Source organism: Thamnophis sirtalis, unplaced genomic scaffold, assembly GCF_051295495.1.
Source record: "Thamnophis sirtalis isolate CommonGarterSnake01/CBP01778 unplaced genomic scaffold, rThaSir2_p1.2 scaffold_15, whole genome shotgun sequence".
Taxonomy (NCBI): Eukaryota; Metazoa; Chordata; class Lepidosauria; order Squamata; family Natricidae; genus Thamnophis; species Thamnophis sirtalis.
Genome location: NW_028261395.1, coordinates 33,183,128 through 33,209,774, shown reverse-complemented (window position 1 = coordinate 33,209,774; position 26,647 = coordinate 33,183,128). Strand labels below are relative to the sequence as shown.

Below are 26,647 nucleotides of genomic sequence, written 5' to 3'. Positions count from 1 at the left end.
CTCTGACTGGCCCCGCTCCTATCTATTCTCTGCCTCCCAAGTCCCAGCTGATTGGGAGGAAATGGGGATTTTGCAATGACCTTCCCCTGGAGTGGGGAAGGAATGGAGATTTTACAGTTTCCTTCCCCTGCCACACCCACCAAGCCACGCCCACAGATCCGGTAGTAAAAAAAATTGAATCCCACCACTGGCCTGCCCCCACTTCTTTCTCTAAGAGTCTATATTTAAAAGAGCATCCTTGGAGTCCGTGCTGTTAAGCTCCCTTGACATGAAAACCTCCCTGTATAGGAAGGTTTTCAAAATAATGTGCCAGACTCCTTGCAGTCTAGATGAAAATTGTTAAAGATTTATCTAACTGCTTAGATCAATGGCATTGATTGGAAAGAAAGTTAAGGTTACGATCAAGAATTCAAGCAATAAGCTTCTTTCAAATGAGAGCCCTATGCAGCCAATTTAGAATAGCAAAAGCTGTGTCCATTTCCTTGCACTTTTTCATCCGGGGCTGGAAGCAGGCAGTCCTCATCTGCTCTTATCATTGACAGCCCTACTACTGGTTTGACAAATAACTCTTGCTCATTGAGAGAAAGGTTGCGGAGTTCATTCTGATCCCTCTCCTCACACCGATGCCATGTTGTTCTCTTTCTGAGAGCTTTTGGGATTTTGTTACGTTGCAATGGATTTCTGTCTCTTGGTGTTTCATCAACACATCCTTGAATTCTCTTCCTGGTTTCCATTTTGTTGCCTATTCAATTCCTTTCATTACTGACTATGTAAATTAGTCTTCATTTACAGTAGCAATCACAACTGGAATTGGCAATTCCATCACTAAATGAAGGGATCACAAAGTGGAAAATCATGTGATCCAGGCTGTGATTTCTACTTCAAAATTGACAAAACTAATCAGTTTCACACCTTCAGTTTGGTGTTTTTTTTGCCTCTATTCCCACACCCTTCGGAATGCTCACTTGGGACAACTAAGAAAAAAAAAGTTTTTATTTAGATTTGTTGGAGAGGAAGGGATTATAAGAAAGTTTAAGTAGGAACACAGTGAGGAATACACATCAAAATAATGTAGTGGCATTGGTGGCCACAAATGTGCTATGCAAACAGCCCCACTGTGTGCCTGCTTACTATTTTGTAATCCCTTCATCTCCAAACTCTCCAGTCTCAAAAGTGTGGGTGGGAGGAGCAAAAAATAAGCAATTTCTATGGCAATCTCTTCTCTGCTTAACTTATTCTCTCTCTCACACAGAGTAAGATTGGAGAGAAAGGGATTAAAAGAAAGTAAGAAGGCACACAATGAGAAATACACTGGGCTGTGTGCATGATGCACTTGCAGCTACTGGCACATTGCTTTTAATGTATAGTGTATACACTATTGTATGTCTGTTTACTCTCTTGTAACCCTTCCTCTAATTTCTCTGGTCTGCAAGGGGGGAAACAAGGACAAAGAGCAGGTCAACATAAGACAACCCATACTGACCGTATGGCAATCGCAAGACTGAAAGACACTGCTAAGGTCATAAATGCAGGTATTGCTTACAAAGTTATTTTTTTCAGCACGGTTGTAAGTTTGAAAGGTCACTGAATGATGCAGTTGATAAGTGAGGACTATCTGAACAGTAATTGTATTCTTTTTAATACGTATCTTCCTATTTATATACAACAGTGCTTTTTAGTTTAGAGTGGGATATATTAGTAAGATAAATGTCTTTGAATAACATGGAAAATATTTTTATGGACATGAAGCATCATCAATATTATAGGAAAATATAGTTGAAGTAAACACAAATGTGTCTTACATTACTAAAAAATAAAAACTCACCCACTTGGCAATTGGACACCCCTGGGAACTTTTTCCTTCTCTGCCTGTATACACCACTACCTCTATTCTTACAGCACTTCCTTTTGCTCCATACCTGCACAAAGGGAAACAGAAAAAATAATTAACAGATGATCAAAAGACAGCAACAGTTACTGTGAGATCCATTTTGAATTGACTCTAAGATATTTCTGAAAGCAATACTCTCTGAAAGGAGACTCATCTAATCCCTACCAAAGGAGCATAACATAACAAAATAAATACTGATTAGATTTTTTAAATAACAAAGCATTAAACCTGAGGCACCACACTTTAGCACAAAGAGAAAGGCCTGATGTTGCTTCTAAAAATGACAGATTTTCGGTTTTTGAAGATCCTCAAAAACGTTAAGAATTAAAGACAGTCACCAAGGACACACAGTGCTCTGAGAGCATACTAGTGCACTTACAAATGAAAGGCTAAAATGAAAGGATAGAAATCTCAAGGAACTAAATTTCATCTATACATTTGAAGAAATCTCTCTAACAGGAGACTAGAATACCTCTTACCTAATGATATCAGCTCCATTAGGTAAACTACTGTATATCGTGAAAGCAACTCCACAGGAAGTCTTTTTATAGAGATTGGCTAGAATAACAAAATCTTGCAACTCTGTTTAGATTCCTCCTTTTTGTATTGCAATGAATTAGGGAAGCGTCTGCCTGAGCCACTTCCAAATTCTATCTCATTGTGACTTAGTAATGCTTCAACTCAGTGGTGGAATTCAAAAATTTTAACTAGCGGTTCTGTCGGCATGGCTTCGTGGGCGTGGCAGGGGTTCTGCAAAATTCCCATTTCCTCCCGATCAGTTGGGATGGGAAAGAGAATCGATGGGGTGGGGCCAGTCAGAGGTGATATTTACCAGTCTCTGAACTACTCAAAATTTCCAGTACCGGTTCTCCAGAACTGGTCAGAACCTGCTGAATACCACCTCTGCTTCAACCCTTTTCTTAGGCAACAGATCGTGCATATCTCTGTCAAGAACACCTTTCTTACTCCTTAGGTGTAGCTCTCCAGCCTTGAAAATACTACCTAAGATGTTGTAATTACTCTTTTTTATAGTATGAGCAAGGTTATGGTTCAGCTTTCTCCAATTTGGCTGGGAAATTATGAAGAAGTCCACATCATCTGGAAGGATGCCTAAATTGGATGAGCTCAAACTACAGGACTTCCAAGATCCATTCCAACATAAAGAAATGTCCTACATTTTCCCTGTTGCGTTAGAAATCCTTCTTTTACTACAAGTAAGAGACAGTTTTGTCTAGTGGTTAAGGCACCAGGCTAGAAAGCAGGAGACCAAGAGTTCAAGTTCCACTGCCTTAGAGATGGGATGTCAAACTGTATTTCTTCAAGGGCCAAATCAGCATTGTACTTTTCAGTGAGCCAGGGGGGAGGGACACCCTGTTTTGGCCAGCAGAGTGCTACAGGAGGCTATTCAGGCAAGAAAATGAGATGTAGGGGGCCTCACATGGGTACCCTGAACTCCATTTTGGCTACCAGAGGCACCGCAGGTCAGATTTAAGCACCCCCAAGGGCTGGATCCGGCCTGTGAGCCTAGAGTTATTTGTAAAAATAATAAGAATGGGATACAAATAAATCAAATAAATAAGTATCCTTCAGTACTCAGATTGCTGATGTGGCATTTGAGGTTTGTTGTTGGTTTAAGAGGTGGGGTGGGGGGAACTAAACCGTTTCCACTCTGGACATCACTCTCTTTCATCCTTAAGCAGCAGACAATGGTAAACCACTTCTGCAATCTTGACAAGAAAACTGCAGGGACTTCTCCAGGCAGACACCAGGAGTCAGCACTGACTCAAAAGCATTTCGCTCTCAAAAGTACACTGCTCTGTGCCATGCAAATGCAATAATTTTCAAGTAAAAGTTGTCACCACGAGGAGGCATTCCTGTTTTAAGAAAAGGACAACTTTTTTTAAGAGTTTGTGATTTTCAATTTGTGCAAATACCTGTACAATGTGTGTAAGAACTGCTGTCCAACAACAATGTCCATTTTTAAGTCAATTAATGAAACTATTAATTGGTTAAAGCAATTAATTTATCAAAACAGTGGAGTTCCAATCAAAATGTTTCACGAACCAAGGCAATCTTCAGTTTTCAGACTTATTCGCTGTAATTAGGTCTAGGAGCACAGTCCAACATGGAGGGAACTAAACTTTAGCTGAAAATTAAGAGAAACTGCCTTCCTTTAATCACCTCCTTTAAAAAATATATATTTATACAATATCTAATGGGCAGTATAGACAGATTTCATTAATTCAGATCCTTAATTACTTTCTAGGGGGCTGACAATAAAAAAAATGGAAAAACAAATCCAAGAAAAATACAAAACACAAAGAAATCACAAGCAGACCTAAAGATAGACATGGAAACAAACCGGAAAAGTGCCAGAGTGCACAGAAGGTAGACAAGATTACATCCAGGAACGTTTTAAGTCTTTGATTATAATCAATTTAGTAAAGAAAAAACTTCTTAACTGAATGGTTCCAGAAACAGCCTTGGTGTTAGCTACTGCTATTTGATAATCTTGTCCATAAATAAATGCTTACAGTTAGGACTTGTGGGATACCCTTGATCTCAATTTCAAATATAGGTAGACCTCAACTTTCAACAATTTGTTTAGCAAGCATTCAACGTTATGATGGCCCTGGGAAAAGTGACTTGTGAGCAGTCCTTAACAACAATTGTAACATTCCTGGGGTCATGTGATCTCCACTTGTGACCTTCCGAGCTGACTTCCAATAAGCGATGGGAAAACCTGGGTCCACTAACCACCCTGTGAGTCACTTAATAATGGGGTGATTCGCCAAACAATCATGGCAAAAAAAAGAAGGTAAAATCAGACACAACTCACTTAACAATGGAAGTTCTGGTCCCAGTTGTGGTCATACGTGTAGGACTACCCGCAGTGTTTGTAGTTACCTACTATGTTTCCCTGAAAATAAGACAGGGTCTTATTTTCTTCCCCCCCAAAATAAGTGCTTGGTCTTATTTTTGGGGAGGTCTTATTATTTTTGAGGTGTGGGAGGCGGTGAGCGTGGTCACCTCATGGCTGCTGCTGTGTTGCAATATTTTTGGGGAGAGCTTATTTTTGGGGTAGGGCTTATTTTAGTGCATGCGCTCAAAAGTCCAATTGGGCTTATTATCCGGAGAGGTCTTATTTTTGGGAAAACAGGGTAAGTTCTATGGCTTCTTTACATATTCATTCCTCATTGGTCTGTTTTGGGGCAGAAGCTGTTCTTTCAAATATACATACCATAAATTACGCTGAATCCTCTTTCTTCTTTCTCTGTATCTTTAGTTTGATGCTACTATTAGAATTCCTGATGGTATCACTTGAAAATATGGGCAGCTGCTTTCAAACCAGGTTTCTGACCTAATGTTGCTGTTAGACCGGGGAGTCAAACTCACATTGTCACAGCAGAGTCACGTGACGTATTGGAACTTTTTTCCCTTTCGCTAAACCGGGCGTGGCCAGCGCATGAAGCATCCAGCCCATGGGCCGGGAATTTGACAGCCCTATGTTAGACAAATCTTGTTTACAAGAAACAACACAAAGATTTGCATATCTTCCTCCATTTTAATCCTGGTACCCAAAGAAAAAGTCTCTACCATCTTTGCAAGTAGTTATAAAAGCTGAAGAAATGAGAAAAAAACAGTAAAAATCCTGCTAGATAAGAACAGGGCAATGCCAAATAAGAGCAAATATGCAATATTTGCAGGCATATATTTGAAAATGCAGGCATATATTTGCAAGGGTTGCAATTCTTTTTTTCTTTCAAGTTCACACAGGTTTATCATCTAGTCACTTGGCACATTTAAATGTCCTGCTTCCCTTTTTCTTGCTCTCCTTTTGCACCCTGCTGTGCCCAATTTCTTCATCATTTCCCAGTTCCAGGTAAGCAACATGGTAGTAAAACAATCCTAAATGATGAGGAACATGCCATAACAGGTGGGCTGGACCCAGGCAGGGTGGCAGGAAAGAATGGCATTGGTTCTATTATGCTGAAATAAATAAACACTGGAATCTTTTAACTCAACTTGAAGCAAACAGAAGGGCTTTTTTGTGAATAAAGTTTCATCACAATCAAACTCTCCAAAATTACAGATGCTAAGCAATTTGAGGGAAGATAAGCAAACTGCAGGAAAAACAAATCAGCAAGAAAATGAATGGGGAAATTGCAATGCAGATTGCCTTATGTGAAACAGGTCTTTATGCAAGTCAAATGTATCTGATGTTAAGTATTGCTAAAAATAGTTTATGATGTTGACAGCTTAAGTTACAGTTTTCATATCACTTGCTCTGTTCATATTAAGTGTATTAATTTAAGCACGTCTCACAAGAAAGTGTCTTGTAGTAGTGCAATGTCAGTCAAATTATCTAAAATTTCCTCCTGATTTGAGATTTCACCAGTTTCCAGAGGCCTCAAATTGAATAATACGGTAACAAAATACTGAACGAATCCAGGATGACTTTATCTATAGCCTACTTATAAACTTTTGAGTTACAAACTTTGACCAATACAAACAAACTTATCCACAACTCCCAACGTAGAAGGTCCCAGAATCCAGGAAAAGGTTACTTTATGTTCACAAAACACGAACTTTGGACAAAATAGACTTACAAACAGATGTTCAGCACAGAACCTATTTGTAAGGAGAGCACTGTCTGTACACTACTAAATCTTTTGTGTCTGATTGTTTGTAACCTTCAATTGTACGAAACGGTGCATCCTAGGGCAACAATATTTGAATGAACCTATCTCAAAAGCCTCATTTAGAGAAGGGGTCCCCAATCCCTGGGCCGTGGCCCACCACCAGGCCTTAAGCCTTTTGGAACCAGGCTGTGAAAGCAATGGGCAAGCCGCACATGCGTCCCCATTCACACGAACAGCAGGCAAGTCTGCATGTTTGCCAACCGCTCATGTGGAACCATCCCCTCCACCTCCACCTGTCTGCAAAGTTGAAAAGGTTGGGGAACTCTGACTTATAGAATGTGCCCAAAATTTAGAATCATGACCCTGAGGTACTGAAATCTAGCAAAGTTGTGGCCACTTCAGTGTTGCCATAGTCAGCCATAGTCAGGGGTACCGGTTCTCTACCCAGTTGCTGGGTAGGTGTGGTCTACTCAGCCTCCTGCACCAGGGGTGCATTTTCGCCCTCCCCAGGCTCTGGAAGCTTTTCTTGAGCCTCCAGGAGGGCAAAAATGGCCTCCCACAGGCTCTGGAGGCTGGAAACAGGCCCATTTTCAGAAGACCCATTTTTTGCCCTCCCAGAGCCTCCATGTGGGCCTTGCACTTTCCTGGCATGATGAACAGGCCACGTGGAGACTGAGAGGGGAGGAGTGAGCAGGGCCATTTAGTCCTTGCAACTACCAGTTTGGCAAACCAGATGTAAAATTAACATCTAGTTTGTCCAAACCAGTCCAAACCGGCTGAATCCCACCCCTGGCCATAGTCAAATAATTATTTCCAATGCTTCCTGCCAGCTTTCTACAAGGAAAGTTAAGTCTCTGGGAAAGTTGGTAGGAAGTTAGCGGTTGTTCCCACTCTCCATGCTTTTTTGCCTGTTCCTGATCATTTGTTTTTCTGCTTAGATATTAGGTATTCAAATATCTCTGAAATGGTGACCCAATTATTTCCCAGGTTGTCTAATCAATTTTAAATCAATCTTTAAAGCAACTTTAAAGGTTAAATCAATCTCCCTCAATTGCTAGTCTCTGAATATATTGGAATTATAGCAATTAACTCCTCTGGAAGGAACAAAATTGTAGAAAACAAGTTGAAGATTTTTGGAATTTAGATAAAGGTCTATCTTTACAAAACATATCTAATGCACAAAGGAAATATGGGATTGGTGAATGTCTCCCAGCCAGCACACATCCTCAAAATTCAAGAATTCATGCTTGTTCATCGTGCTTGTTGATTTAAGTGATGTTAACTTAACAATTCTGGGTGGTATACACCTGCATGGATACAAATTTCAACAATTTGTCATACAAAGCATTGATGTTACTGAATAATAATGGGTACATGCATTAAAAACTGGTTTTGATTATTTGATATTTATTCTAGTAAAACCAAGAAGGAATAAGTATAAGAACAACAACCTCCAAATCCACCCTATGACACTTGAAGCAATCTAGTTGAATGAGAGATAGCAATAGTTATAACATTTAGACTTATATACTGCTTCACAGCCCTCTCTGTAAGTGTTTACAGAGTCAGCGTATTGCCCCCAACAATCAGGGTCCTCATTTTACTGACCTCAGAAGAATGGAAGGCTGAGTCAACCTTGAGCAGGTCAGGATTGAATTCCTGGTTAAGGTCAGAGTCAGCCTGCAATACTGCATTCTAACCATTGCGTCACCACAGCTTAACATATTTCAATATATTAAAGGATGGCAATGTGAATTTGGGGAAGGGGGCCAAGTGAGAGCTCTAGGAATTCCATAACTTCTCTCATTAGTGCAAAAGCAGAGTACTGAGTAGACAAAATAAATACAAGGCTTGTGATAGGAAAACGGGGGAGGGGGGAAAGATTTTGGTAGCCAACATCCTGTAGGAATGTAAGCCTGTAGGTACCCTGATTCCCTGAAAATAAGACCTCCCCATATAATAAGCCCAATTGGGCTTCTGATCACATGGTCTTAAATAAGCCCTCTCCTGAAAATAAGCCCTTCCCAAAAATATTGCAACACAGCAGTAGCCATGAGGTGACCACGCTCGCTGCCTCCTGCACCTCAAAAATAATAAGACCTCCCCGAAAATAAGGCCAAGCGCTTATTTCAGGGGTCAAAAGAAAATAATTATTTTGGGGGAAACACGGTACACACCAGGCCTAGGTGCTGTGCTACAATTATAGCACTAAGTGCAAAACAAAGGCTGAGTACCTAGATTATAATTTGAACAGCTTGTTGCATGAATCATATCTGAATTTCCCCCATGAAATTCTCCCATAGTTCAGTCTTCAATTACCCTTAGCAACTTGATTACACCGCTTAGAATTAACATGAAAGAGATGAATTTCTCCACATCTCCATAAAGTGTATCGTGACTTTCTACCCAATACCCAATGCTAACAACCACTTAAAGGCAAATGAGAATATTCAAGCTCATTTTCTAAAACAGACTCGTACTTGCTATGAGTAAGTGTTCTAATATATAGTATAGTTCATATGCAAGGGTTATTGTTCAGAACCAGCATAACAAAGCCCACCAAAGCATAACAAGAACACACTAGATATACTACAACTACTATCACCACCCATGTGTAAAATTGATTTTGATTTATTAGTATTAACATTTATTTCCTCACCTGTCCTCCATTATTTCTCTGACTGCAGCAATATTTGGGCCCGTTCCAAGGTGTGTATAATATGGACCCTCATCCTTCTCTATAATTTGTTCTGCAAAAAAAAAAGTTTTAAATAGCTGTTAAAAATATTGCATGGACATTCAGAAACACTACTTAAATTCCTTAAATTAAACTGAGCCTCATTTGACTCAGGTTAACTATTCTGTTAGCAATAAACAAGCAGTCTTCGACTTATAACCATTCGTTTGGAATTATAATAATGCTGGGAAAAGTTACTTATGACTGGTCCTCAGATTTATCACCGCTGCCACATCCCTGCGGTCATGTAGTCAAAATTCAGGCACTTGCCAATATGCGTGTGTTTATGGCAGTTGCAGCGTCCTGTCTTGTGACCTTCTGAGGGGGCTCCTGACAAGCCCAGTCAATGGGATGGAACCAAATTCACTTGATGACTGTGCAATTCACTCAACAACTGTGGCAATTTGCTTAATAAAGGCAGCGAAAAGGCCATAAAATTGGATGTGACTCACTTAATGAACGCATCACTTAGCAACGATTGTGGTCATAAGTCAAGGACTATCTGTAAAACACTTCTATTAGATAAACTCATTATTATATAATTTTGGCACTGAAATGCCGGAATGGGATTAGCAACTGAGTCACACTTCAATATGAACAAAGAGAGATGGTACTAACACTATCAACGAAGGTTATTAATCTAAAATTAGTAATACTGCCATATAAGTAAATTCTGCAGGTGGTTGAATTTGTTAAATAGTTTGGATCCTTCCTTTCACATTAAAAAAAATAGACATTATAGAGTATTATGTTGCCACTGGAATTCAATATGTTGGCCAATATGGATTAAGCTTAACTTCATCATTCATAAATGCTATTAGTCACAATTCCTGCATAATTCTGAACAAAATACCGGTAAAACAATTCCTTTCCTTGTAAGCTGTGGAAAAGAAAGATAGATAGTTGGGAATTTTATTAGCTCTGATTTCACAAATTGATAAAAGCTCAACATTAATAGGTTTTACATTTGAAGAAAATTCAAGAAATCCAGCTAGTCAAGGAGGTATCTGCAAAGAATCTGGATAAATGTAGAGGATCTTCTTGTTATGGATTAAAATGACCATTGGCTTACCTGAATGGTCGTTCTCTAGGCGCTGCGGGAGTGTCCAAGCATGGGTTAACTTCAGTTTGCTGCCCAAGGACTGAGTTCAAATCTTTGTGTAGCTATGCCTCCTGTTCCCCACAGAGGCTGAATTTTAAAAACAAAGGTATCCGATCCAACGGTTGCTGTATGGAAAAGTCCATATCTTATGGTGCAAGGTCCTGCATCCATCCAAGAAAAAACCCCAGGGTGGGGTTGGACACTCCCGCAGCACCTAGAGAACGACCATTCAGGTAAGCCAACGGTCATTCTCCTAGGCGCTGCTTGGAGTGTCCAAGCACGGGACATACCCAAGCTATATAGTCCCAGGGTGGGAAGAAGGAACGTCCCGGTTAACAGGGGCCACAAGGACCCGTTGTAAGACCCGCCTTCCAAACGAAGCCTCAGCCGAGGCAAAGGTGTCCTGTCTGTAGTTTCGAATGAACGGAGACAGCAAGGACCAAGTGGCCGCCTGACAGATCTCCTCAATGGGTGCTCGAGTGGCCCAGGAGACCTCGTGGAGTGTGCTGTTATACGAGGAGGAACAGGCCTGGCTTGTTGTTCGTATGTCAACTTTATGCATGCATGCAGCCAGCGACCTATGGTGGAAGATGACACCTTCCTGCCCACTGAAGTAGGTTGGAACGAAACAAAGAACGATTCCAACTTGCGAAAGGAGGCCGTCCTCTTTCTGTACACCCGCACAACGTGGTGCATATCCAGCTTGTGCCAGACCCGCTCCCTGGGATGGCTAGGGTGCGGGCAAAAGTTGGGGAGGATCACCTCCTGCGTTCTGTGGAATAAGCTGTTAATTTTTGGTAAAAAGGCCGGGTCCAATCTCAGAAAGACCCAGTCCGAATGTATGATACAAAAATCCTCCCTAACGGAGAGCACAGCCAGCTCTGAGATTCTGCGTGCAGAGGTAATGGCTATGAGGAAGGCAGTTTTGAGCGAGAAATGTCATAGACTAGCTGAGCGAATAGGTTCGAATGGCGGTGATGTTAGGGTCTGCAAGACAATTGACAAGTCCCAAGTCGAGTAACGGTGCACTGTCTGGGGGGTATAAGTTGGTAGCCCCCTTCAGGAAGCAGCAAACCCTTGGGTGTCTGCTGAGCGGTTGAGAATCGTCTCTAGACAAGATGGTGGCTAAGGCTGCAGTCTGCCTCCGAAGTGTGTTGGGGGCAAGACCCTTGTCCAAACTGTCCCGTAAAAAATCCAGAATTTGCGGAATTGTCACAGCTGTGGCGATGATTTGATGGAAGTGACACCAGGAAGAGAAACTGGTCCATGTCGCGTCATATATCTGCACATTGGAAGGTCTCCTGGATGCCTGGATAGTGCAGATGACTCTGTCAGAGAAGCTGTCCTGCCTTAGGAACTCCCGCTCAAGTGCCACACGGCCAATTGAAGCCATCGAGGGCCCGGGTGAGGAATGGCCCCCTGGTAGAGGGAGATCTGCTCCTGAGGAATGCGCCAATGCTCAGTCATCAACAGACTGACAAGGTCGGCGAACCAGGACCTCCGTGGCCAGTGCGGAGCCACGAGCAATATCTTGGCCCCCTCCAGTAGGATCTTCCTGATCACCTGAGGTATCAGTGGGAGGGGCGGAAACGCGTACAGCAGTCCCGGGGGCCAGTGGCATCGAAGAGCATATGTCCTTTCCGCGTCAGGGCATTGGAACCTTGAAATAAACTGGGGGAGCTGAGCATTCTCGGGATTGGCAAATAGTCTAGAACCGGGAGACTGAACCTCTGCGTCAGCTGGTGGAACAGAGATGGATGAAGCTGCCACTCCGAGTTGCTGATAGTCGTTCTGCTCAGCCAGTCCGCCGTCACATTGTTCTCCCCGCAGATGTGATCCACCCTCAAGGACTCGAGGTGGCATTCTGCCCAATGCCCCAACGCTTCTGCCTCCGACATCAGGGCCGTCAATTGAGTGCCGCCTTGATGATTAACGTAAGCCTTGGTGGCGATGGTGTCCATCAGAATGAGGACATGACGGCCCTTGATGAATTGAGAGTGGCGCAGGGCAAGTCTGGCGGCTCTGAGCTCCAGCCAGTTTATGTTGTGGGCGAGCTCCATCTGTGACCACCTGCCCTGTGTCACGTGAGTCTGTAGGTGAGCGTTCCAGCCATATAAACTGGCGTCTGTTGTTATGACCAAGCACTCTGAGTTTCTTGAGGTCCAAAATGGCTCTCACCCCTCCCAAAGCTTTGGAAACCAGAAAGAGAATCGAGTAGAATCCCCCACCTTCCTGACCCCGGGGGGTACCTGCTCTATGGCCGCTATGTCCAGTAGATGCTGGATTTCCGCCTGCATCATTTGTCGCTTGTGGGCCGACTTTGGGATGGGGCAACAAATGAAGGACCAAGGAGGAAGGGATAGGAAGTCTAAGGTGAGACCATGACGAATGGTGTTCAGTACTCAAGTGTCCGTTGTTTTCTCCTCCCACTGGTCAGCGTAAAGCTGTAGCCGACCCCCGATGGAAGGGGACCGATGACGGTCACTTGGATCTGCGAAAGGAGCGGTTGGAGAACCCCCCTTGAAAGGACCTGCTGCCTGGGTCTGTCCCTGAAGGACGCCCTATCCTGGGTGCAGTCCTGTGATTGGGAATAGGACCTGGCAAAGCTCCCCGAGGTGGAAGGGGAGTCATTGTTCCGAAAGGACTGCCTACAAAAATAGGGCCGACCTTTGCAGTCCGGTTTCTTGGTGATCGCCAGTAAAATCTTCCATTTGTCCTTGGACTCAATCAGGACAGAGTCCAAGACCTCCCCAAATAGCTTGCCATCCTTGAAGGGTGCCGAGGCCAACTTCCACTTAGCCTTCATGTCTGCCTGCCAGTGGCGTAGCCACAGCAAGCGGCGGGTGGTCACATTTGAAGCATAGCCCTTGATGAAAATTTGGTGCCGTTAAGTGAAGCGTCGGCCGAGTACTCAACCGCTGCAATGATCTTATTCATCTCTTGGCGTGACCTAGTATCCCCAGCAGGGAGGTAGGCTAACAGTTTGCAAAGCCAAAATAGTGCTGTCCTGTTGAAGTAGGCAGAGGAGGAGGAGGCTTTAATGGCCCACTCAGTGGCCATGTGAGTTTTATAATGGGCCTTCTCCATCTTTTTGTCTTCCGCTTTCAGACCCTCTAGCAGGTCAGCTGGGAGGGCCGAGTTGGAGGTCAGCGCCACTATGGGATCATCCACTTGTGGAAGCTTTAAGAGCTCCTCCATGGCGGTCTCTACAGAGTAGAGCTTCTCATCCACCCCACTAGGATTGGCTAATGACCTGGGTTGAACCCATTGTCACTGGATGATATCCAGGAACAGCTGTGGCGCTGGAACCAACTCCTGAGGAGTGATTTCCTTAGAGGCCTGTGCCTGGATCCCCCGGTCCTATAGTCTCCTTGTTACCCTGATCAGTGGTATTCTTATCAGATTGTGTGGGAAGTCCCATTTGAATGGACGAAGCCCTAGCCTTGATCAGAATGGCCTTGAACATTGTAGGCTTAAATAAGCCAGATAATGCGGGGGCGTTGGGGGGGCGGATTCTCATCCTCCAACAGATCAGGGGCATCCTGTCAACCCTCCTCCTCATCAGACACCTCGCTGACCGCTGAGGAAGCAGGAGGGGAGGCCCCAGAGGGTTGCGGGAGAATTCCAGTGTTCTGCCCTCTGGCTTTGGCTTTGCTCAGGAGGGGCAAGGATAAACCCAGTTGTTGGATGCCATTAGCAATCTCCTGTGATATTGCCCATTGCACCACCTCCTGCATTGCTTGGGATAGCTCAGGAGCCTCCCCAGAATTAGGGCTAGTGGGAGGAGCCTCCTCCCCCATTAGAGAACAAGCCTCTTCCATGTTTACCTCCTCCAGAGAGGAAATAGGAGACCTGGGGGAAGCCCTGGAAGGGTTGGGAGAAAATCCAAAATCCCCTTCGTCTGCCAGAGATGGAGAGCCCTCCTGTGGTGTCTCCACTAAGGGAATGTCTGTAGAAACTGGTGGTGGAGGTGGTTTCCTGGCTTGTAGAGTTTGTGCCTGGGTACTAACTGCCTTTGGAAACTCTCTCTCCAGGGCCTTCTGTCCCCTTTCAGCCAACCTTTCTGTAGCTTTTGAGACTTTCTTGGCTTGGGGCTGTTTCCCTTTTGAAGGGCAGCCTGCACTGTCCCCCTTAGCAGCAGGGTTGGGCCTGCTGCGTTTTGTTAGCAGGAGGTTCAGCTCAATCCCTGGCTTCAGACACGTTCCTGTTGGCTATGGCACACTTCTTTCTCAGTCAGAGCTTTAGATGTGATAATCCCAATAATGTAATAGTTCTGGAAGTATGCCTCTTTAATTCAGTCCAAGTTCTGAGAAAAACGGGGCCTTGCCGGGATCAGTAACAGTCAGCAATATTTTGGCGCCAAAATGGAAGTCCCAAGGTGCTTCAGATCTGCGCAGTGATAAAGCAAGGAATGGCCCGAGAAAGCCAAACTCCTTGCAGCCGCTCTCCATAGTCTTCCTGGGGAGGGGAAGACCTGCCTGGAAATCCAGAGCGAGATCCCAAATTAAGAAGCCCTCCCAGCGGCGATCTGCAGTGGAAACCAGGTGGCGGCAAAGCAAACTGCTTGAGAATAAAGTGTGCCACTTTTTTTTTCTGGCCAAAATGGCCACCGCAAGCTACGGAGCGCACCGGGGAGCTGCCGGCAGTTCTGAGAGCTCAGTAAATTTAGAGCACCGGCAGCAAACTCAGAGAGGTCTCTACCTGCCTACCTGCCCTCAGAGCTCGCCAGCAGCCGGTGACGAGCCTCCCAGTGGTGCCTCAACTGAGGTGGTCGTGGAAGGCAGCCGTGCTCCGAGTACCTGTTCCGCACTTCAATTAGGCGTGAATCTTTATCCAGTGAATTTTTAAAGAATCCTAACACTATGTGCTAAACACAAAAATAAGAAAAAAGGCTACACTAACTATTTGGAGAGTCCAAATTGCTGTTCAAGGACTGGAACTCCCCAACTGCATCCTTTTAGGGTGACTGAGTTTTTAAAACTGAGCCTCTGTGGGAACAGGAGGCATGGCTACACAAAGATTTGAATTCAGTCCTTGGGCAGCAAGCTGAAGTTAACCCATGTTTGGACACTCCAAGCAGCGCCTAGGAGAACTCATGAATTACAGCATGTGTAAATATTTGGAAGTTTCTGGGGAATTCTGAGGAAAAGAAAGATTTTAATAAAAGAGAATATCTGTAGCTCAGGGTTGAACTCTGGAGTTCTTGGTGCTCTGAGCTTTTTGCTTGCAGACGTTTCATTACCTGACAAGGCAACATGATCCATACAGAAAGACAGAAAAGATTTCAAAATTCAACCATGCAAAAATAAACCACAGGACACTTACCCACACAGTCACAGGTTGGAAAATTACTCTGTCCTTTCTTTGAAGGTGTATCAATTAAATTCTTTGTAGGGGTATCTAAGAATGTCAAGGGAGATTCAAGAAAACTACTGAGTGTATTCTTTGTTGGAGAACATCTTAAGTTCCCAGTACCCTGTTGCTTTTCAGTCTCTAAAGTTCTTAATGTTGGAAATGTAGCTTCACTTACATGCTCCACATTTCTAAGAGTGTGCATGGTATCCCCTGGCAAGCCATCATCACCGTTACAGAGGATCAGTTGCAGATTTTGATCCTTTTGTTCCACAGCACCTTGTGATTTAGCTTGGCTTTCCTCGCAGATGTCACCATCAGCTCTTTGACTGAAGATCTGAGGAAAAGGATTCAGCTGAGGGATATTCATGGTTTGTTGTACCTGAGAATTCTTGTCTTTTTCTGTAAACATCTGCCCGTTTTCACTTCCTTGTTTTATGCAAAAGTCTGTTTTTAACTGAGGAACAGTCAGCAGATTACTAGAAAGCGGGGCTCCACGTTGAAGAGCCCCCGTGACCCCACTCAGGCTGCTGGCACCTTGTGCATCGCTAAAGCCTATTGTCTTGAGGGGCTCTGGCACCATTTCACAGCCTAATGGCTTATTTCTTATTTTGCCTTGTATTGAAGCCGGTAAAGGCCGATGGAATATTATCTGAGTTTTCGGAAGAAATAATACAGCTGGTTTTTGCTGGGATGACAAAGCACTCCGATTCCGCGCCTTCGGTCCTTTGGTTTTGGAAGATTTTTTCCCCAAGGCTGACAGCTTGGCATCTTGTGATGCAATGCGCCCAAGTCTGCGCAGTTTAGGTTTTTTCTGTATGTCCTGCAATTCACTATACTGGCATTCTTGCTGTAGCTGACTTGGTTGGTCTGGTACTACTTGAGGTTTCTTCTTCAATCTTTTGGCCCTCGGTACTGATTTCTCATTCTTCCGAGGTGGCTGCCTTTGCTTGACTAACGAGGAGGTGTAATTGTTCCTCCCAAATACCGATTGTTTCTTCTGCAATAGGCACTGATCCTGCTTATTTTTTGATTGCATATCAGGTGGTAATCGACCAAGAAGGGTTGTCGTCATCTTCGGATTGGGGCTTGTTCTGCTCGATTCAATTATTGCTGCGAGTTGAGTTAACTGGGTGGCTACCTCTTCTTCATCTTGGCTGTGAATACCACCCTTAAATACAGAACTGCTTTTTAAATTCAGGTTGTGAACAGCCTTTCCCTCCCATTTGCCAAGCATCTCTCCTTTGTTCCACCACTGTCTGGCGGTACTTGAGGTTTTGGAACATGGCCCAAGAGCAGTTTTATGATGAAGAGGACATTTCTTGGTAGCAATACCTGAATTTCCACCAGACGCTAAAGCAGAGAAAGGTCTGGTGTCTTTTGAGGTGCAATGCAACCTACGCAGTAAGTTAGATGGACATTTACTGGGGAACTCAGAAATAGCACCTTGAGCCTTGTAGAACAGACTCTTATGGTTGATTCTCCTCTGGGAGGAAGGATGAGAAAGAAGCTGTGGGTCTTTTTGTGGGCAAGTCCCTTTTATTACTTTCAGTGCAGATGATTTTAAGGGACACGGGTTATCCTTTTTGTAACTGTTCAGCAAATGCGACGCTTGCTGCTCTAAACCTTCTGGTTTAGCTGGTGAAGAATGGCCTAAAGGGACCTCGGACAAACGTGTTAATGCCTCAATAGCTACCACCTGTTCCACAGTTAAATTTCTGTTTTTAATCAGAGATAAAAAAGTTGACTGAAGTTGCAAATCTTCAGGTTGGGAATCCTTACTAGGAATATCTGAAGCACCATCATCAAGACAAGCACCCCTTTCAAGCACAGGAGTACAGGGTGGCTTGTCCTGCAAATGTAAAAGTGAAATGGTTTGCAATAGTGAATTTTCGGCTTCCTGATTTGCGTTTGGGTTTTCTGTCTGGTGGCCTACAACATAGTCCTTCTCTTCTGGAATAGCACCATATGTTCCAGTTGCCAAAGGGTAGATGCTGTTCAGCTGAGCCGCTTCACCCCAGGAGGCACTGGAGTTACTGTGATTGCAGCTGTTGGCCAGCTTTGCAGTAGTGTTCACATCTGCTTTTTTCAGTGTGCTCACATCTGATTTCAATGATGTGTCACATTCTGCTGGTGAATGCGGTAAGATTTTAATGCCATTTCTAGCTGTATGTGCAAATAACTTGGGGGCCTCATCTATTATGCTGGAAGAATAAACGAGTTTTGCATCCTTTTCAAAATGTGTTAAGTTCTCATTCCTGGTTTCAGCGTTACAGAGCTCTCCATTCACATGGATATTAAGTGATGGATTTTCATTCGGCACCCACTTCTCTGTTTCTAAGCCGGCCATACTTCCTTTTTCATTTGTCTGCACATCTTCCCAGGGCAGTGAGTAGTTTGTTTTCAACTTGTATTTTTCACCATGGCCATATGCAACATATTCCACAAGCTCTGCTCTGCAGCCATTTACTAGTTTGCTTTTTAGATCTCCCTGCAAAACAGTACAAATACATTTTAGCAAATGCTGTTCACCATGGGATTTCATAAGCATTGGCAAAAATAGCAATATCATATGAAAGTTTGCAATGACTATCTGACTAGATGCTTTTCAAAGCAAGTGCTACCCAAGATCAGATTCTAGAACAAGGTACCAACTGTTTCCTCCTAAGTAATTTACGCTAAAATCAATAGGCCATACAAAAAGCAACCACAATATTGATTACCAAGGATGTGTTTGTTTTGTATTTAAAAAGAGACACTACAATAACAACAATTTCAAATAAAGGAGATGTTTGGTCTAGTTAGTATTTAAGGCACCGGGTTAGAAACTGGGAGACCCTGAATTCTAATCACTTTAAGTTATTTATTTAAAAAATGCAAAAGTAGGATATGACTTAATTAATTATTTAATTAATATACGCTTATCTTATTTTCTTTTCTCATGGAAAATGCTCAGCTAAATGTGCATCTTAGATTAGCCTGGTAGTCCACAATCTGAGTAAAACAATTCTGAGACATCAAGTCGGTATCAGAAAATGCAAAAAATGTGATGGAATACTTGTACTTCGTACAAATAGAAAACATGGCAGAAATATTTTCAGAAGGAAGAATAAATCTTTTGAATTGAACCAATGAGTTAGTAATTGGAAGTTTGAAGCTTTGGCTTTTATTTTTGTTTGCTACTTTTGCCAGTTATGGAAAGAAAAACTCTGAATGATGCTTCAAAGAAAGACAAAAGTCATCTTTGACACACTGTCTATTATCATGCTTCTAGTAAGGTGGCCACAGAACAAAACTATTTGTAATATTAGACCAGACTACAAAATGAGAAGACATCCATGAACAGGAATGGAAATTATGTGTTTTCTCTAGCTTTAAAATTCAAAGCCAGACAACTGGCATTTACTCTGAGTACACAACAAAATTATAGAATTACAGCTGCCCCAAATGAGTTGTTTGTCAGAATGAACTGGATGTATTATTCTCACCATGTTAAGCTGCAACTATAAGTAACGCAAGCATGACTGTCAACCTTGGAAAGAATGCCATTTCATAAACTGATAATGACCTCGCAACTTTAAAATATTGGTTTACAGAAAGTTTCTTTTGGTTTTCCATTTTGTGCCCTCAAAACCACAACAGGAGAAGGAAAGTCTAGCTTGCCATGTGTGTGTGTTTGTGTGTAAAACAGAATAAAATTTCTATATATTAAAATGTAATTCATAGAACTGCCTCACAGCAATTCAAGGTTTGTTTCTTATCACGGTCTGCTAGGAAAAAGAGGGTGTTGTGAGTGTATAATTTCTGCAGATTATTAAAGTAGGTTATTTTGCAAGCACTCTGGGTTTGAGCACCATCAACATAAAAGTAACTGAAACGTCTGAGGCTAATTTGGGTCGCAGCATGCCAACTCTATGAATGAAAGCCAACAAGAAGACCAACAATACAGACATGTGTATATAGTAGGACAGTCAAGAATCAAAACTATTGTGCAGATGGCCCTAGATTCAGCTCTAATTCCTAATGCAACTCAGGTTAAAAATCATTGAAACCATACCAGTTCTCTTAAATAAGACTATGTGTTTAGCCCCATCAAAGTACTATAGTGTCAAGCATGCCTCCCTCAGTAACCAAGAAAGAAACCTCTCAATCCAATAGTTGTGGAATTAAAAGTACTTTTACTGGTTACAAAGAGATAGCAGCGAAGTAAAGCAAGGTTGAGGCAGAAAAGCACGAAATCATACATATCAAACTTTTGCCCAGCCCCCTCCCTCCAACAACCCCCACCCCATTGCCCAATCTGCATCTCCCTTAGTTGTCATGTGGGTTGCATCTCCAAGTAGCATCATCAGGTTAATATGCAGGACGGTTGGCCTTGACCAGGTCCAAACATCAGCCATCAGCATGCACAGACGATGGTGAGAACAAAACTCCCTGTTTGACAAATCCTCCTGTCCTTATTCCCACCCCAAATACCATGCCCTCCCCCTCGTTTCCATGGCAGCCAAAAACAAGCAAGCGAAGCAGAGGTTGACATCCGGCCCTCCTTCAAGAGAGATATCATCCCTGCAGAAAAAGAGAAAAGGAAAACAAACAATACAAAACAAGAATATATTAAATAAAGGTTTATCAGGATAACTAGAGTAGAATTACCATAAAAGTCTGGGAGCTCTAACATGAGATTTGTCAACCCATTCCACCTGAGAAGGGGGGAAATGTTTCCAGAATACTAAATACTGAATGCGACCCCTATGTTTTCTGGAGTCCAAGATTTCTTTAACCTCAAAATGTTGTTCTCCCTCAATAAGAAGAGGGACCAGAGGTGAAGGTTGAGGAGGACGAAAAGAAGAAGTGTGTTCCGGTTTTAACAGGTTCACATGAAACACAGGATAAATTCTTCTAAGGGTCTTTGGCAACTCCAATTTTACCGGTACAGGATTTATGATTTTCACAATGGGGAACGGTCCTACATACTTCGGGCCCAGCTTTATGCCAAATTGTCTAAATGTGAATTTCATCAGGAGAAGATCGATTACCTGGGATACCGTATCTCCCACAAAGGCATCGAGATGGACCTGGCAAAAGTCCAGGTCATTACTGATTGGGCGCCTCCTCGCACCTGCAAGCAATTGCAAAGTTTTCTAGGATTTGCACATTTTTATCGTCAATTTATTCTCTCGTTTGCTAGCATCGCTCTGCCCATTACAAATCTTCTAAAATCAAAAGGAGAAGCAAAACCTCAGCCGGGAAGCCTTTGAACTGGACTATGGAGTTTCAAGCCACTTTCGAGAAATTAAACCTGTTCTTTGCAGCAGAACCAGTTGTGAAACACCCTGATATGGATGCGCCATTCGTGGTACAGGCTGATGCCAGTGACGTGGCAGTGGGAGTTCATAAAGTTCAGAGGCTCGGAGTGAGGACTGAGCGGACCAAAGTCATGTGTTCTTCACATATTTCCGTGTAGATAAGGATGTCGTCGAGATAGACTAACCCACCCTTGTACAGGTGCTCATGCAAAACTTCATTTATTAATTACATGAAAACTGCTGGCGCCTTCTGCAGACCAAACGGGAGTACCCTGAATTGGAAGCATCCCAAAGGGCAATTGAAAGCAGTTTTCCACTCACCCCCTTCTTTGATTCTGACTCTGTAGTAGGCCTCCCTACTCTCTCTTCAATTTTCTCTGTTACTTCTAATAATTTTTGAATTTCAAACATAATCTTTTGCAACGTTAAGGTTTCTTTTTCATGTTGCACCATTCTTCCAACTTGTAAACACTGCCACTCTGGCATTCAAAACTTTTTATTAAATTTAAAGCAAGTTCATTTATAATCTTTCAAGACAAGGCTTTGTTTTCACTCCACTCCAGCTGCCAATAAAGCTCCTGAAGAGCACCTGTACAAACAACCCATGCTCTTCTTACTATCACTCTCTGTAAACAAGCTGAGGAACCTTGAAATGCAAAGTCAAATGATCAAAGAGAAAAAAGAAAAGACAATATTTCCAAGCCTCCAGGTGGCAGTGTTCCTTTCCCTCTGTTATTACAGCCCTCTTTGTATTCCTTTATATCTTCTCTATATTCCAGGCTTTAAATTCTTAAATGGAGCAAAAAAAACACAAAACCATCCAATCCAGCATTATAAAAATAAGGAAAAAGATTTTAATCCATAGGTATAAAAAAAAGAATATAAAAAGTAGAAAAAGAAAAACTAATCCATTCAATTTAAAGAATAGGAAACATTTGCAAAAGGTCCATCCGTAAAAGAAATTTTTTTTAAAAAAAGGATAACACACTGTCTAATGTAGCTTAATTTCGCTTTTTCTCTTGTTTTCAAATTTAATTTACCTTTAAATTTTTTTTGGGGGGGGGAGTAAGATTTCCTCACCAGATGGACACACTTTCTCTTTCCGTTTTCCTCCCGTTCCGGAGCTGTCCCAACTTCAGGAGCTTCAATGGCTGCACTTGTCGCCGGCAAAAAGAGATTCTCCTGGATCAATCAGGGACTTTGCGGTGTCCTTGAGATCAGCAGGACGTACTCTTCCCTGTCACCATCTCTTTGGGACGGTTTATGTCCAAAAGGACCGTCCAGTGGCAAAAGTATCGATTGCGATCTTGGAGCTCCAAGATCACACGTCATGTCGTTGCGACGTCAGCTCCTCCTTCCTCACGAAACTCTTGAATGTAATCAGCTACCAGACTTCTGCCCTGAGTAAGTTTTCATTTTGGTTCTTGCCTTATGCTCGGCTAGCGGGTCATCGAAGCGTTTCCTCAGGACGGCCTTAAACGCATTGTAATTTTTCAGCAGGGGGGAGTCATCATTATGCAAAGCGACCATCCAGGCTGCCGCCTTATTTTCCAATGCCATAGTCATCACTCTCACCTTGGCTTCTTCATTGGGGAGATCTTCTCCAAACTGTTGCATGAAATTCCAGACCTGGAGCAGGAAAAATTCCTAGTTCCCTGGGGTCACCTCCAAATTTCACACCAAGAGGAGGAACTTTTGCTATTCCGAGTCTGCAGGGTGCCCCTTCCCCCTTGGAGGGGCTCGTGCGGCTGCTGCTGCTGCTGCTGCTGTTGGAGCTCTCCCATCCTGATCAGCTCCACTGTCTGCCCCCAGGGCCCCCCCAGAGTGAGACAGGTCCTCACGTTTCTCTTCTTGATCAGGAAAAACAGCTTCCTTCTCAGCCCGGCCCTCACGAAAACGACTCTTCTCCCAGGCCTCTTGGAAGACTTTCATAACGTGGGACATCATGAGATCCTCCTTTTCGGCTTCCTGCCAGGCAGCTGCAGGTCACCGGCGTCAGCTGGTGTAACTCCGGCAGGAATTTCCTCAGGCTCATATTTCTGCCCCACTTCCAACAATCACCTAGGGCAAACAGATCTTTCCTCCAAATTCAGTTCCGCAATACGCTCCGTCTCCAAAGGGCATGAGTCTCCTACAGCCAGCCATTTGTCCACCTGGTCACTGCCTGGGTTGGACATTTCTTTGGAGGCTTGGGTGTTTATAGCACTCCCCTCAGAAGGTGTTAGCTCCAGGATGAGCGTGAAGAGAGACCTTGCTTAATGTCAAGCATGCCTCCCTCAGTAACCAAGAAAGAAACCTCTCAGTCCAATGGTTGTGGAATTAAAAGTACTTTTACTGGTTACGAAGAAATAGCAGCGAAGTAAAGCAAGGTTGGGGCAGAAAAGCACGAAATCATACATATCAAACTTTTGCCCAGCCCCCTCCCTCCAACAACCCCCACCCCATTGACCAATCTGCATCTCCCTTAGGTGTCATGTGGGTTGCATCTCCAAGTTGCATCATAAGGTTGGTATGCAGGACGGTTGGCCTTGACCAGGTCCAAACATCAGCCATCAGCATGCACAGACGGTGATGAGAACAAAACTCTGTTGGACAAATCCTCCTGTACTAATTATTGCATGTCCTACCTCCCCGTTTCCATGGCAGCCGAAAGCAAGCAAGCGAAGCAGAGGCTGACATATAGTCTAGTGATTGACTTCAATTTCTAGTAGACTTCTATTTGAGCATAACAACAATGCTGTTAAGTGAGTCATTCAATTCTAACATTAATATTCTCTCAGGTCTAACCTGAATAGCTTCTGCAAGTGAAACAAGATTTGCAAGAAAGAAGACAAACAAGCTATAATTCTAAACAATCCTGGTTTCCTATTCTGTGAAAATTGGCCCAATGCATAAACCAGACAAGGCTGTAGTCAGGTAAAAAATTATAAGTATTCATTTTACATGCAACAGCTGCCTGGTCTGTATTATAAAAAACATTGTTGGTCATATTAGTGCCCTCTACATGTGATGGATTTAATAATTCTCAAACAGCTTGGTCAACACATTTAGACAGATGGATTTAGAACAGCTAGATAGAAAGCTTCATGTACAACATGTACAACTCAATCTCACTTTGATGATTAACAACTTTCAATATACAATTGTTTGTATGCTTAACAGCTTTTACTTGTGTCTACTTTCTTCAGCAGATAAATATCTTCTGAATTTTCAAATGAACATGCATTGTCCATTCACAGAAGACAACAGTAAAGGTAGAGGTTTAAATACCTCCAAATACCTTCCAAATTATTTATTACGCCTGCCAGTGATATTAATGGTAATTAAAAGAGAGATGAGAACATTTCATCAAAATCTGTATCCAAATTCTATAACAGCTAACATAAGAGAGGTGAAGTCCAAACTAGAAAGCTAACTCTCTTAATACCAGTAGAACTAGATAGAAGTGAATGCAAAATTATGTATGCCTGGAATTTTACAGAAAACACTTGCAGTGGGCATTTATTTTTAATGAGATTACTTAAAGTCTACCTCCTTATTTCTCACCAAAAAAAATATCCTGTTATGTGATTCTTCTGCCACAATTACCTTGTTCCCATATTCTACTGAAAATAAGCTTTAGCATATACTCATTTAAAGAAATTATTCTTATTTTCACCCTTGAGAAACAGTTTGGTCTAGTGGTTAAGGCACCAGGATAGAAACCAGGAGACTGTGAGTTCTAGTCCGACCTTCGACATGACAACCAGCTGGGTGTCTTTAGGCGAGTCACTCTCTTCCAACCCATGACATAGGCTTGGGAAACAAGCCTGTTGTTACAACCAATGCAGCAATACTCAACTGATCTGGAAAAAGTGGATTATGCACTTGTTGGAAAATGCAAGGAAGAAAAAAACATCTTATTTTTATTTTATTTTTGCCCTTGCCAGCACTCTCTTTCCCATAAATTAAATTTCACAAATAGTATGTCCTGAATACAATTAGTAATTATTTGATTGCTCCATTTCTGTTTATATATGCATATCCCATACTTTAAAATGCCATTAATACAAGAAGAAAATTAGAGTAAGAATATCCCAGCATTTATTTAAACAGTTCTGGCTTTGGCTTTTATATTGCTTATATTTATAGACCTCAAAATAGGGCATGCAGGATTTTTTCCCCAAATTTGTTTGGCAAGAAAAGAAACATAGAATTAAATATAAATTATTGCAAGATGCTAAATAAAGAGGAAGGCAAGGATTACCATATTTGAAATTGTACTTTGCAGTTTGTTGTTTAGTGTAGATGAAAGAATTAGTGACTTTGTAAAATAGGGGGGGGTATTAGAATTGGAAGGACATGCTTAAAATTTGGATGGCAATGTTATTTATGGCATGAAAAGGTTAAGAATGTAGATTTTAAAAATCATTTTATTACATGTGACCTATTTAGACTTTGAAATAGATATAAAACAAGATTTTTTTCCTAACATACTTTTATGGTTATCACCCCAGGAAGCATTTTTAGAAGAGAAATGGTAGTTAAACAAAATTGGTTAACTTATGTGGATGTACTGTCTTTCTCTGGAGAATTTAAATTAAAAACAAGAGAACATCTGGAATCAGAAGGTTACATATGTCATCGGTTCTCCTACGTCTAGCTAATAGAAAGATTAAACTTGACAAGAATTATGATTTTGAACTTGGTAAGAGCGTGGTATGGAATTGTGTACAAATGATGCTCAAATTATTGCCAAGCTATACATTTTTACTGAAAACGGAAACTGTGAATAAGTTAAAGTATATAATAAGATAAAAATCTTATTTTGGATATAACATCTTGTTGGATCAATGGGAAAATATATGGAAGGATTGAAATTTACTTTGAACTTTAATCTTAAAATTACTTTTATAAAATTATGTATCGCTGGTATCTGACATCAGGTACTGTCAAAAATGTGTAATGGAATTTCAAGTATTTGTTGGAAACATATCTAATCTCTTGACCCAAGAAATGCGCGCATGACAAAAGCACACCGACAAAACTGTGGCGTGAAAACCACGACCTCATCAACGTGCCGACAACAGCGCACCAACAGAAGCACGATTTAAGTTAAGGTAAGGGTTAGGGTCAGGGTCAGGGTCAGAGCACGCTTCTGTCAGCACGCTGTTGTTGGTGCGCTTCTACGCTCATTCATCGGCGCGGTTTAGAACTCGCGGTTTTGTCGCTGCGGTTTCGTCGGGCGCCCTTTTGTCGGTGAACCTCTAATCTGAAGGTACATTTTTTTCATTTTTGATGGACATGTAATAAAGCTAGAAAATGTTGGAACCAAATATATATTCGTTCAGAAAAAATATAAAGGTAAATCTACAATTGAAACTATAGGGTTTTTTTGGGGGGGAGGGGTTTAATGAACAAGCAAATTGAGAGATCTTATGGAACTTTAGATATGATAACAACGGCAAGACTTTTCTATGTATAAAAGATGGTAGGATTTACAAATATAGGTAATTCTAGTGCTTGTTTAGTAACCATTCAAAATTACAATGTCACTGAAAAAATGATATGTCTGTTTTTCACAACTACAACTGATGCAGCATCCCTATGGTCATCTGATTAAAATTCAGATGCATG

The 26,647-nt window shown here is 42.3% G+C and overlaps 1 protein-coding gene across 2 annotated transcripts in view; it reads right to left on the bottom strand.

Moving 5' to 3' along the window:
• Nucleotides 1–26,647, bottom strand: part of TET1 (tet methylcytosine dioxygenase 1) — a 103,400-nt gene that overhangs the window by 40,538 nt on the left and 36,215 nt on the right. The window contains exons 4-6 of one of the 2 annotated variants that reach the window (XM_087702231.1): nucleotides 15,699–18,216; nucleotides 9,194–9,284; nucleotides 1,826–1,919 (exon numbers count right to left, since the gene is read on the bottom strand). In XM_087702231.1, the coding sequence (XP_087558357.1) occupies nucleotides 1,826–1,919; nucleotides 9,194–9,284; nucleotides 15,699–18,216 (2,703 nt within the window). The remainder of the gene's footprint in view (nucleotides 1–1,825; nucleotides 1,920–9,193; nucleotides 9,285–15,698; nucleotides 18,217–26,647) is intronic. The other variant, XM_087702230.1, reaches the window with a different exon arrangement.